General features: G+C 44.8%; 1 protein-coding gene across 5 annotated transcripts in view; it reads right to left on the bottom strand.

Moving 5' to 3' along the window:
* Positions 1-266: 266 nt before the first annotated feature.
* HUNK (hormonally up-regulated Neu-associated kinase) overlaps positions 267-13,708 on the bottom strand; it is a 56,226-nt gene continuing 42,784 nt past the window's right edge. For 3 of the 5 annotated variants that reach the window (XM_072357552.1, XM_072357542.1, XM_072357533.1), the window contains exons 7-10: positions 12,187-12,355; positions 11,031-11,114; positions 5,452-5,632; positions 273-3,626 (exon numbers count right to left, since the gene is read on the bottom strand). In XM_072357552.1, coding sequence (XP_072213653.1) covers positions 2,983-3,626; positions 5,452-5,632; positions 11,031-11,114; positions 12,187-12,355 — 1,078 coding nt within the window. In that variant the 3' untranslated portion in view covers positions 273-2,982. Of the gene's footprint in view, positions 3,627-5,451; positions 5,633-11,030; positions 11,115-12,186; positions 12,356-13,708 lie in introns of all 5 variants that reach the window. The other 2 variants (XM_072357563.1, XM_072357523.1) reach the window with 2 other exon arrangements.

Genomic DNA, 13,708 nt, shown 5'->3' with positions numbered 1-13,708 from the left:
ATGGAGTTTGGATAATTAACAGAGACAAGATGCACTACATGCAAAGCGCTCGTGTAAAGCAAGGGAAATCTAACCCTGTGCTAACACCAGCCTTTTAGGGCTTGTAGGCAAGTCAGTGGTCCCTTGCAAAGGAACAGCCTTTGCTGGGTGAAGGTAAGGGTACTAGTAATTCCCACCACCTCACTGTTCTGCTGGTTGTTTTGTCAGATGTTCCTTGCCACACGGTGACCTGGCAAACAAAGTCATCACTCCATGGCAATCTTGTTCAAAAAGTATGTATATTTAATATTGATAACAAATACATTTTTTCCCCCTGGAATTTCCACTACTGTATTTCAAGAAGTCCCTTACATGGCCACTGCAGTTGGACTGTACATAGCTACTGTCTAATCTGGATACACATTTATGTTTTAGCAGTGTAGTACTCATATATTCTCTATAAATATAACAAAAGATTTAACATTTCTATTTTCATTCTGATTCTTACACGTATTTACTGAGTTTTCACAAAAATACACGTCTTTTTCCTGCCTGCCCCAACCTTTTATTGGGTCCCAAATAAACCTGAGTTTGTAGTTCCAGTCAGTACCTGCCATCTGTGGGGGTGCACAGGTCTGATGCACACGTGTGGCGGTGTTGCCGTTGCCTCTGCTCACCAGCTCTGCAGCACAAACACGTTCTTGGTGTGAAGGAAAAGAGAACACTTCAGTGTTCTTAAACAAAAGGAAGAGCTGTAATGGACCCCTGCGAGACATGGGTGCTCTGTACCAATAGAAGATGGCATTTTTCCACCTAAAAATGAGCCACTGTATTTCAGGTCTTTGTTAATACGTTGAGGTTTCCATGTGTATCACTTTACAGTTGGCTTGTGACCAAAGTGGTGCCTTCACCACACTGAGGCGTACAGTCAGAAGCATTTGGACACCCCTGCGCTGAATGATGGGCAGCTTCGAGGCTGCGGTGATGGTCCTATCTGCAGAGATAAGAAGGGAAGCCCTGGGCAGTCACACGCTGCTGGGTTTGCTAGCAAGCACTCAGAGTACTGAGCAGTCCAATTACGTGTTCTGTCAGTATCTGGATGGGTGACCTTTCCTTTTTTTTTTCCCCCAGCAGATTTTGATGCACAGCCTAAGCTATACTGAGAACTGGCAATGTCTGCTGAGCTATGGGCTCTGCTAGGGACCTTTCCACCTGCCTCTGGTGGCTCTTCCCCACCTCATGAAACTGGATGGAAGACTTGTCAAAGAAAGGAAACTCCTCACATTTGTACAGAAATCAAAGCAAAACGGACCCCAAAAACATTTCCAATAACACTGGTAAAAAAAAAAAAAATAAAAATTGCTTGGGTTCCTACTGATGAAATTTAGGAAATTTAAGTGAGATATTAGGAAGAAATTGTTTCCTCAGAGGCCGGTGAAGCGCTGGCACAGCCGCCCATAGAAGCTGTGGTTCCCCATCCCTGGAGGTGTTCAAGACCAGGTCGGATGGGGCCCTGGGCAGCCTGAGTTGGTGGGGGGCAGCCCTGTCCACAGCAGGGGGTGGGGCAGCATGGGCTCTGAGGTCCTCTCAAACCCAAACCATTCTGTGATTCTGTGATTCTATGACAATCTGATGCAAAATCCTTCTATTAGCCAGCAGCCCCAATGGCAGGGCAATGCTTCCACTGCCTTGTTTGTGGAATGACATGAAATGGATGGGCAGCAGTGGGGCGCCTATGGGGGAACTAGATTAGTATGAGCTTTGCTGAGATGTCCCATGTACACAAACACATATGCAAGCACATTACAGACAAAACAAAAGTGCAGTCTTTGGCTAAATCTTCTAGTTTATAGGAAATGGTGTGAACACAAAAACAGAACCAAAAACGTTGCCAGGCTCTCAGATCATTTACTTGGAAAAAGAAGACCAGTATGCAGAACATGTTGCTTTTTAAGAAACTTAATCTTCACAGCTCATAGCAATTCCACATTTTTGGTAACCACCGCATAACTGATCTCGTAGTATAAACGGCATTGGTATAGGTTTGTGTGTTCTTTATGAGTCGCTTCAACTCACTGCAGTCTCTCAGAAAAGCCTTCAGGTGCTGTGTCACTACAACAGGGGCTAACGCAAACCTGCGCACAGGAGTGGAACTAGTACAGCTACAAGAATTGGAGGTGATCGGATTGCCTAAACACAGCATATTGCAGTGGGGATCGCTGACTAAAGCATCCACTTGTAAACCCCTTACATGAAAGGAACAGGCCTTCAGTGCGGTTAATTGTCATGTGATGAGCTTTGTTTCTGAACAATCGTGTTCCTTCTGAATGGCATGATTGAGTTATCATTTTCTTTAGGAACAAATGATGCCATTACTGGCTACTTTATGTAATAAACAGTAAGATCTGCTTTGACTCTTATTAGTCCCAGTTATTCTGAATGTTTAGATCATGCATGTCTTGATTCAAGCTTCTACAAACTTCATCTCCCTGGCAGTGCATTTTACCAAGCTGACTTTGGAAATGGCATTTCAAGTTTTTCCCCCTTGAATGATGCCTGTAACAGGACAGTGTACTGCCTGGCACAGACAGAAGGAGCATGGGTAGCCTTACCATGGCCCCAGCTGGCACCAGCACTCACAGCATCACACTGATCACCTTGATGAATCACACTGGTAATGCTCGTTGCTCTTCCAATTAACTTTACTGCAATATGAGACTTTGAGCAGTGAAAATACATATTGACATGGATCTTTCAAGACATGTTCTACTGTACAGTCTGATGCCTAATGCTAATACTTCTTAACAGCACAAGCAGAGCACTCTTCTTTTCACTTTAATACATAGGACAACCCCTTCCTTACAAGTGGACCTCAGATTTTCTACATTGGACCACTGCACTGCGTTAGGTAGAGATGGTGACGTGCCTGTGGCTTTCCCTTCTTTTTAAAAACAAAACAGGCTGGGTCCCAGACAACAGCAATACAAATCCTGGCCTGCCAGACTAACACTGGCCGCTGACAGCATCTGCATTGAACGTGATCTGCGTGGGGCTCATCTGCTGCAGCTGAGGCATCCGTGCTTCCAGTGGTTTGTCGCCCACCGACTGCATTGTCTGGTTCCTCTTCCGCAGCATCTGTCCGATCCCCATCATGGGGAACCTGCCCCTGCTTTTAACACAGTTGGGGCTGCCCAATGGGTTGTTGGAAACCAGCTGTGTAGGAGACACGGCTTCTTCCTTGGCAGGATATGCTTTCTCTTCATATGTGAAAGAGACCTGGTTGGGGTGGATGGGGGATGTACTTCCCGGCTGGAAAAGCGGGGACAGTGTCCTTTCACTTGAGCTTTTGGAAGGAAAATTCATCGGCGAGCCTAAAATCTTGTACTGGTGGGAGGGGGAGACCTGGTCTGTCTGGTCCTCTCTGTCGACGGACTCGAAGGAGTGCACAATGTTCAGGATGAGGGGAGAGTCTTTGGCCCGGCCCCCACCCCGCGCTAACTCCTGCTGGGGGGACTCCTGTCTCTTCAGGAGTCGGGGGGTCCTGGGCAGTGGCTGTTGGGCCTCCAGGTACTCCAGGGAGCTGGAGGTGATGAAGCCAGCCTTGGTCGCCAAGGGCTCGTGGAAGGGGCTCAGCCCACTGGTGGAGTCTGAAAGCAACCAGAAAAGGAACCAGAAGAGCAAATGGCATTCAAGAGCATCGCCTTCTCTACTTCATGGCAGGCATCGTCTTTCATAGACTGCATAACAGCATGGCACATGCACCAGCTCAACCAAATGGTCTTAGGGATGCACACAACACAGCACCAAAGAACCCGATTCCTTGACTTCTATTTGATACTTACGCTGCTGACCATGGGTAACTTATCTGCCTCCTTCCTCAAATGCATTTAAAGTAAGACAAGGACATGAAATAGGAAACCATGGATGTTTTCAGCTGTTTGTATTAATCATATCCTCTAAGGCAATGTCACATTTCTTTGCATAGTTTTACATGGGTCTGCTTACTGTACTCCTTGACACACCTACAGACATACGGGTCAACAGGGAGTTAATTCCTAATGTCTCTACTTGCGTTTTGGAATAAAATCTGTTCTTAGTTTCACACGTGTAAAATATGGAGTAACTGCATTGACCAGATTCAGGCTGTTACAGTTGGAACAGATTTGCTGCACTGACTTCAACGACAATCTTCCCCGAGCAAGGACTGAATATAAATGGAACAATCTTTCCAGGATTTGGCCCAGTAATACAAAACAGCCCATGCAGAAGATCTGTTCAGTTTCTACAGAATGTTGGCAATCACTCACGCCAAGCTAGTTGTGAGAAAAAAAACACAGTACATTTTGCTGCGTTTAGGAAACGCTCGCCAAGCAGCCAGCTTTGTTAGATTGCTCCTAATTGAAAGAAGAGCGGACTGGCAGCTTATTACTGTCTGTGACTTCTTCCAGTCTCAAACTATCTAAAAGGGATAAAAAAATAATGCAAGACTTTGGACATCGGGTCATAGCCACAAACCTCACATGTGTTTCTTTCAAAAGGGATGGTCTTGGCAGAGGTTGAGGCCTCAATGGATGTATGGCATGAAATCACTTGTGTTGTGAGTTGCTTGGGAAGGGTGGATCAGGATTAATTGGACATATTTACTTCCAAAACTGGCCAAAATTACTTGACCACTTGATGAAATAAACATCAAAACACAATTTCCATAAGCAGAAAAACGCTTTAGTTGAGACCTGAATGATTTTCGGATTTCACTTCAAAAAGCAAGTAGAAGCCAAGGAGAAAAAACAACTGCTTACTGTCCCCTGTGCCTCTAAACAACCTCCTGGCACCACACTCAGCATTATAAGTCACTAGATTTCTCTGCATGGCTTTGTAGTTACCTCCCTTGATCAACAGCTACATCCCCTTCCTACCCCGCACTGCATCCCCCCTAGCCACATGCTCTTGCTGCCCTGTTTTTCACACTGGCTGCTCTTCCCCTACCTTCTTCACCCTGCCACCCTTGGAGCAGGTCCCACCCAGCCCTCCCCAGGCCACCTCCTCCCCTGCATCAGCAGTGATTTTTTCCCTTATGGCTGTCTCATCTTTTCCTGTTAAAGCTCTTCCTCTTCCTTTCGTTGCCAGTGTTCAGCAGTCCCTGTCACATTTCCTCTTGCCTGCCCAACTCCCCTTTCTCCACCACCAGCTGCTGCCACTTCTTCTCCCCAGAGGCCAAGATCAGATCCACTAATCTTGGGTGGCTGTTGATGCTTTCAAAGTGCCAATGTGCCATGGTTTCCCCAGGATGTTATGTTCAATGTTTGATTACACGATTCCATCCTCCTTCACATAACCACATCTAGAGCAAGCAGCAAACACGAGCACTATTTACACACAACCACATACCACACAAGACATCGGCACTACACAGGCCCATGCCAGCACAGGAAGGCACATGCCCATAGGCACAACAACACTTCTCCCACTGACCTTTCTCAGCACCTCCAGCCTTGGTAGCTTTTCGGTCCCTCAGCAGAGCCTTGGTGTTCTGTATCTGTGAGATAAGACAGGAAGAAGGCTGTCTATATGAAACTGGACTTTTCTCAGTTTTCTTTGGGAGCTGACGGTGAAGAATCTCCCCTTTCTTTTCTTGTTTTCTGAGTTTTTTGTCCTTTAGGTTGTAAAACAAACAAGAACAATCTGGTTTACTGAAGGAAGTTCAAATGTCCTAAGCCCCCCAGAGATACACCGCTTACTGAAGACGAATTAAAAACAAAATATATACAAGGAATTTATCCTGACTACTCAAAATAACTGCATCTTCCAAGTCGTATTCTCCTCTGATCTGTTTGACATGATCAGAAAATCAAGCCTGTCCTCAGAGGCCATTTGTGCTAGGATACTTTGTTCAAGCAAGGTACACACAGATTAATGCTCATTCAGATTTGAAATCTGTCTGCCCATTTCAACACACACACACACACAAAAGGCCTTTGATTTCTCTTTATTGCACTTCCTCTAGCATTTCCAAAGGTGATCTGCAGAACTTTAAAGTAGTTTAAACTCTTTGAGTCATTCATCTTCTGTCTGCACAATATCCCGAGGAACGCGGCCTTTGCTTCACATCCCCGAGCTCTGATTCTGTGTATCTATAATTCTGTAATTCAGCAGCCTCTTCTCCCACATAACTGTAATAGGATCAGAAGCAACAGCCTCAGGTTGTGCCAGGGAGGTTCAGGTTGGTTATTAGGAACAATTTCTTCTCAGCAAGAGCAGTGCTGCAGTGGCACAGGCTGCCCAGGGAGGTGGTGCAGTCACCGTCCCTGGAGGTGTTCAAGAGCCGTGTGGATGTGGCACTGGAGGACAAGGGCTATAGCAGTCCCAGGCATGGGCTGATGGTTGGACTGGATGATCTTAGTGGTCTTTCCAACCTTAGTGATTCTATGATTCTGTGATTTCATGACTGCACCTGTGGATGGGAGAAAGCTGAGCATTAAGCCCTACCACCCAGATCAGCAGTGGATCTGATTGTTTTACAGCTGAAATTTATTGTATATTTTTCAGCAGGAATCACCCGATTGTGTAATCTGCACAACACTCTTTAGTCATCACTGATTCCAGAGGGAGCCCAAAGTCTGATATTACTAAAACCCAGACATCCAAATCTGTGGCTTGTATTTTGCTGTCACTCAAAGACTTCAACAGTCTCCCACCTCTCTTGAAGAAATGTGTGTCATGTGGTTTTAAACATGAATCTGAGAGCAGTGCGACTTTTGTTTTGGTTGCTTTGGGGTTATTTTTTTAGAGGGGCATCTGTGTGATGGAAAGTAACATGTATGTGTGTGTAACAGAGGGAAAGAAGGATGCAGAAGACTATTATTATTATTATTGCCCACTAAATAACTCAGGAAATGTGTTAAGACACATAAGAGGGAAATAAGAAGGAAGAGCTCATCTTGATCACTGCCACCTCAGACAGAATCAGGCCTTCTGCACAGATAGTGTTTGGCACTGCTGGGCTCATTAATCTTTGACCTTTCAGAAGTCACAGAATCAGCAGGAAGACCTTCAGGAAGATGTTCAGATGTTAAGTTTTATTACAGAAGCTGTGAGGTGACATGAGAGAGAGAGAACCAGGGACACCTTTGGGAGCTCCTCACTGTCTTCTTCCTCTTGGTGTACTATCACAGACTCATTGTCTCCCAGCCTTCTCTCCATACATCCCTTATTTCCTCCAATTGCTTTTCCCTTAGCCGGCTCAGGATGGCTAATTCTTCTACAGAATAAAACAACACTTTGTAGATTGGCCATCGCTTTCCTTGTGTTACACCTCCTGGTCAGCCTGATGTCCTTCCCCTTGCCTTTAGAGGCCATAGCTATGCCAGTGACAGAGCATTTATTCCTCCGTGCCTGTGTTGTGCTTGAAATAACACCACATCTGATCAGTCCCAGACAGCATTTTGGCGAGCACAGTCACTACTAATGTTGATGAAGCAGTAACAACAGTAATAACAACAATAGCAGTAATAATAATAACGCCGTGTGAACAACAGACTACAACAATAAAGTCAGTGGAAGCTCCTCATTTAATTTGGAGCTCACCAAACTATTTTTTCTCCCAAGGCTGCAAGACTCTGCTGCCAAGTTCAGCAGAGACCAGGTTCTATCACATACTATTTTTTTTTTAAGTGGGTGAAACTGAGTGGTGACTACGTAAAGCCTAAAGGAGTCTCTCAAAATTGTTTAACAGCTTTCTGCTATTTGGGTAGGTGAGGAAAGAATCTGTATCTTGGTAGACGCAGCATCTGTCAGCATGCAGGACATTAGCCCTCTAGCCTAATGGTGCAAGTGCCAAGCCAGAACTCCTAACTGCTCTGCTATGAAATACATTGGAGAAGGTGTTTGTCTGGAGAAGAGAAGGCTGAGGGGAGGTTTTATCGCTCTCTACAACCACCTGGAAGGAGGTTGTAGCAAGGTGGGTGTCAGACTCTTCTCCCAGGTAATAGCCATAGGATGAGAGGGAATGACCTCAAGTTGTGCCAGGGGAGGTTTAGGTTGGGTATTAGGAACAATTTCTTCTCAGCAAGAGCAGTGCTGCAGTGGCACAGGCTGCCCAGGGAGGTGGTGGAGTCCCTGGAGGTGTTCAAGAGCCGTGTGGATGTGGCACTGAGGGATGTGGGCAGTGGACATGGTGGGAGTGGGCTGGTGGGTGGACTGAACGACCTTAGAGGTCTTTTCCAAACTTAATCATTCTATGATTCTATGTTCCACATGCCCATGACTTTGTTTTTACACTGCTGAAATGTTTTACTAGCAGCAGCAGCACAGTTGTGTTGTACAATTGAAGCACTGATAAAAGAGCAAATTCACACATCCAGCAATTAGCAATGGATTACTATACCCCAGAAGAACGCTGTAAATGGTTTTATTTTTTAAATTTACTAAAACTCCTTCTCTTTGATGATGGTTATAGGAGAGGGAACAATGAAAATCCTAAACTCCCAAGTTTCCACATGCTATTATATTTTAAGAAGGAAAGGAAGTGTTCCTTTGGGGGAGTTTATACAAGTTTACTCCTCACCGTGCTATAAGCAGCCATGCAATGGCATGCTGCTGTACAATGAAAGGGTTGTGCCGGTATGTTATACTTGAATAGGTTCAGCATTACATCAGCCTCTGCTATTTCCTGTCCTGACCTCGACCTTAAAATCCACACTAGTCCCAGCAATGGACTTGAAAGGAAGATAACGGGTATTTGCTTTGGCCATGCCTAGTATTGTGATAGGAGGATGATATAAGTTCTTAAAATCACAAATTCCTTGAGCCTGAGTCCACTGGCTTGTCTAGAGAAAGCAGGGATCCTCAACACTGGTCCCTGGGTTTGCTGCAGGAATGACTGCTCACCACCTGTGGCCTCTGCAGCAAAAAAAGACCCTGCCCAACTGCCCCAAGTGCTAAAATAAGGCCAGCCTGCAAAGCCACATGGATGTTTAGCCCTGAGAGCAACTCTCAGCACTCCAGCCCTGGCACACCAGTGCTACCACGCGGTTTAGGACACTGAAGGGACAGGTGGGCTGGGCCTGTCCCCTGCCCATGTGGCACACTGCATGGCCCAGCAACAATCAGTGCTGCTGGCAGCCGGCCCTGGCCCACAAAACATCCTCATTTCACATGACAGAGGGAGGTGGAAGAAACACAGTCAGCTGCTTCTGCTGTGCCTGACCACCTCTCTCCTGGAATTGCCATGGCAACACACAGCCATGCTGCCTTGGGGTTATCTGTCTGGGGACCGTGGCCTCCCACTTTCAGGCTGGGCACAGAGGATGGCAGGGGGACCCTGACCACAGATCATGAATACCTCCCAGCCTATGAATTCTGTCATACTGAGCTCCAACAGCACCTGCTGATCCCAAGGGCACAATCCAGACACTTCCATTCATCCTCCTGAAGGCATTTTAGCAGACGTCTACCACAGCTGCAAGCAGCAGGAGCATCTCAGGGCTTGCATTCACCCAAGCGTGCCACTTTAACTGTCCTGGTGTTATACAATCCCCTCATGTAAATACAGCTAAAGCAATATCAAAATGCTTTATATTCAGCTGTGCCCAAGTAGAAAGAGATTATACTGTATTATTATCACAGCGTCTGTAATGCAGTTGCATTAAGGTAACTATTTGAAGAAAGAAAAGACACATTCTCATCCTCTAAATATCTACCTTGGGACTAACTCCAAGTGCAGGAGAGAGCCTTCATACATGCATACAAGCAAAACTAGGGTCACTGAGTCACACCATTACTAGTTATGCACACTAGCTCTGTGCAGGTGCTCACACAGGCCTTGCTGCAGACTTCTCAACATGCAGCATGGATGCAGAAGCAGTAAGCCAGTGCCTGTATGCTATGCAGAGTACTCCTGGGGCTCTTGGGCACTGTGCTGGGAGGCAGCACTGGCAGCTGGAGGAGTCTGAGTCTGGCAGGGTCAGGATGCACTGTGCAATGCCTGCATCACAACCTCTGGGGACATGCCTGTGTTCTGAGGGGACATTGGCCTGCAGCAGTTTGAAGCACACTGCCACAGGGCATTTTGAAATATGATATTCACTGAATCTACCCAGTGCTGATACATTTTAAGTAAGGTGGTTTCAATTTATGTAAGAAAAGAATGGTAAAAGTGTTTTGCCCTGATATTTCCATCTGGCTTGCGACTCAGCTTTTCTATTAAATTTGCTAGCAGGCTTTAAAATAAACAAAACCAGCTATGAAACAAATCTGTCCCTGCAACTAAATCATCAATCCAGCACTGAAGAATAGCAAGCTCCTCAGGAACACTGCTGTTTATGTTGTCAGATACAACTCGTATAGTTCACACAACCCTTATAACTTCAGTGCTTCACCAAGAAACATCCAGGGAACAAAAAATCCAGACAGGAGAGGGTTCCTTTAATATAAACTACCTTCTCTATTGTGGGCAAGAAGACTGGAGACAGACAGAGTGAATGGTAACCCAGCTCAGTCTTTGCTCTGGTCAAAGGAAGTCCCTCACAACACAGTGGGCCAGTTCTCCAACAGTTCTGCTGGGAAGCAAAATATTCACTCGGGCAGAGCTTTCTGCTAATATAGTTTTACTGTTTCTAGTAGTTAGTTAAGCCTGGGCTCTGCCAGGTAGGTGCACTCTGCTATGCAGATCTACACCAAACTATTGTAGAAGGTGAATCCTGGCAGTCACTGTCATGCACCACCAAGGTCTTTAGACTCAAAACAATGAAGATATGGTCTTCTATAGCAACTTGCACCTCAGAAGGAAACTAAAGGGCCCCCTGAAGAAGTTTTGTTTTACTATGCTAAACAGAGGATTTCTTTTCCTCATGAAAGATGAAAGTCATCTTTAAACTTCCACTCCAGGGGGCAGCTACTTTTTTTCTTTCAAAAAGAAACTGAGAGAATTGTTCTGCGTAGATGGTTTTTTTTCCCTCGCAGTTCCAGAAACTCATTGTCTTAATCCCAGTTGCTGGGGATCCTCAAATTCAGCCTGCTTTTCAAATACCTTAAGAAGCTTTAATGAGCTTTACCTCATAGGAGTCTTTATTTGCCTTGTACTTGTCAATCTGGTATAGCTGGTTCTTGTGGCAAATATTGTCCTGGACTTCAGATTTCTGTGGAGAGAGGAGCACAGAAAATCAAAGTATGTAAGATAATTAGAGAAAACTGATGTTTAGCTACTGCTTAATGGACGATGTCCACTCTTGGTATTCAGTAGAGTCGCGTCAACTTATGGAGATGTTGAATACGATCAATTACATTCTAAACACCATTGATGCCATCATTTAAACATACTTGTTATGAGAAATGAAAAGACAGAAAACTAAGAAGCTGTTGTCAGAAGAAAAAGTAATCATGGATGATTTCTCAGAGGAAAAAAGCATTTCATAATGAAAAAAGCCCACTCTACTGATTAGGTGATGTAGGAGCCTACATACTCTTAACTGTTTAAGACTCCTCACCTGAACACAGACAGTTGTGTGGAGAGGCCATGGGAAAAGGGAGTGCAGGTTGCCTTTGTGTGCTTTGCCCATCCTAACACTTGACCAAGTGTGACGCAAAACACAACTAGGGAGCTCACTTGCCCCGGATGTGGAAGAAGGGATGATGTGGCAAGGTGACTGTTCCCTTCAGCCACACACAGAGCAGTCCCACAGCAGAGGGAGGTAAGCACAGGGTACTGCAGGCTCTCAGCGGTGTTCCCTTCAGGGCTCTCATCTAGGTGAGATGGGCAGCAGTGCACCATTAGCACAGGCACTGAAGGGCATGGATTTTACGGAGAGCAATGCTAAACAAGGGAGAAAATGGTCTGGGAGAACATTTGCCAAATCAAGTGGGCTAGACTGCATATACATTAGGCACTAACTGCACAATAGCCAATCCCAGGATGGCAAACATATCACTAGTTTTCCATGGAAAACTAATGCACTTCTCTGGAAATACTTCTCATGAGATGTAAAGCCTATAAGCAGTTATCTCAGTAACTTGAGGAATTATTATTTGAAATAATGCTTTTAGTTTGCAAGGAATACCTCCATTTCATGGTTACTATGACATAATTGGTAATGGGTAATGGTAATTCTGGTACCCAGAATTGGTAACTGGGTAATGCCTTGAGAAACTTCTAAGCATTTGTTTTACCCTCTCACCTGCTTGTCCAAAGAATCAGTATCATGCAGTACTTACTCTAAGGCTTGCCAGGTAGCGCTCCAGCTTCTTATTAAGAAGAAAATAGATAGCAAGTGTGTGACTTGCCCTGTTTGAGAGCACAGTGTTGATGACATCGCTGTTCTTATAGCCAAGCTTCTCAGTCATATGGAGCAGCACGCTTTGGCTGAGGTCCTCCAAGTGGATTCTGCAGACAGAAGACAAGCAGAGCATGTTGCTTGTAATGTCTTCCCAGCGACAGAGCTTTGTTAACAACAGTGGAGAAGAGATCTGGAAGGCTCAGTAATGCAGACATGAGTAGGTATGAAAAAGGCACATTGTTAGGGAACCACACACACTATGGGACATCATGAGGTTGAACAAACAGAACTTTTCCTGACAATTCAGAATGACCTCAAGTGGCACTGTGATACTCAGAATGTCTCAGTTTGTTATCCTAGATGTGAACAAGGGTGAAAACCATCAAGAGAATCCATCTGATTTTGAAGGGAAAGAGGCAAAATCCAACTTAGGTAGTGACATTTTGCTTTCTGAAATGACTCACATAACCAAACACCAGTGTTCATCTTCATTCCTCATCTATTGCACAATATTCATGCACAAAGTAGCTGGAGAACTTTACCACAGAGAAAGATAACATACAGGAAGGATTATTACAGCAGCTCTCAAAATGGTAAGGCTGCTACTATTCTCATGTTGGTTAAAAGCAGAAACGCCATGCAAGTTTATGGATATGCTTTTCTGTAAAGTCCATAGGAGACTTAGCCAAGGTGAGAAATGCAGTACAGCAGCCTGTGCAAACGGCAAAGAACTTTTGTAGACTATGTTAAAACCAGATTTTCCAGAGGACTCTTACTTAGGCATCTAAATGTGCTGGCCAGATTCCCAGATGTACCCATCAACTCCTATCTATCTCCAAAGAAATGCTAGATTTTGTTTGCTTTCTAAAAAATATTCCTCGCTTCCAACATCAAGCCTAATATCTGCCCAGGGTAACTCAGGGAACGAGCTATTACGTATATAGAGAGAAAGGTATAATTACCTACCTTTCTCACCCCTTCTCTGCTACACCACTGTCCTGTACACCTTTGCCATGAGGAATGATTGGTTCTGATATGAGAAGGGCTTAGACAAGATGCAAAACAGAGTATGGAAAATCTCAAATTACTGTTTTCCTTTACTCAGCACTCTTATTAACATGCATTCTACAGCTAAAGAATGCTTGGGTGGTTTTCTTGGAGTTCATAACCAAAACGTATCTTGGCCATTGCATAGTAAGGCATCTGGATAGCAAAAAAAAGTAAGCAATTTCTCCTTGAAGTGCTAAGCAAAACTGGAAATCTTTGCTTGCCTTCAGGGAATTTCTTTAACAAAAGCAAGCTTTTAGAAAGCCTGAGAGAGCATTCTCCTGAAAATGCCATTTCTGCTGTTATTGTACCTTGCTTTCACTTTTCCTACTATGTTCCCACCTTGGTAATGATGGCTGTTACCTGAAATCAGTAGAAGAGGACTGCAAGAACAGAACATAGCTTCTTGTTTG

This window comes from Excalfactoria chinensis, chromosome 1 (assembly GCF_039878825.1).
Source record: "Excalfactoria chinensis isolate bCotChi1 chromosome 1, bCotChi1.hap2, whole genome shotgun sequence".
NCBI lineage: Eukaryota > Metazoa > Chordata > Aves > Galliformes > Phasianidae > Excalfactoria > Excalfactoria chinensis.
The sequence above is the reverse complement of the archived record's forward strand: the minus strand, read 5'-3'. Positions and strand labels throughout refer to the sequence as shown.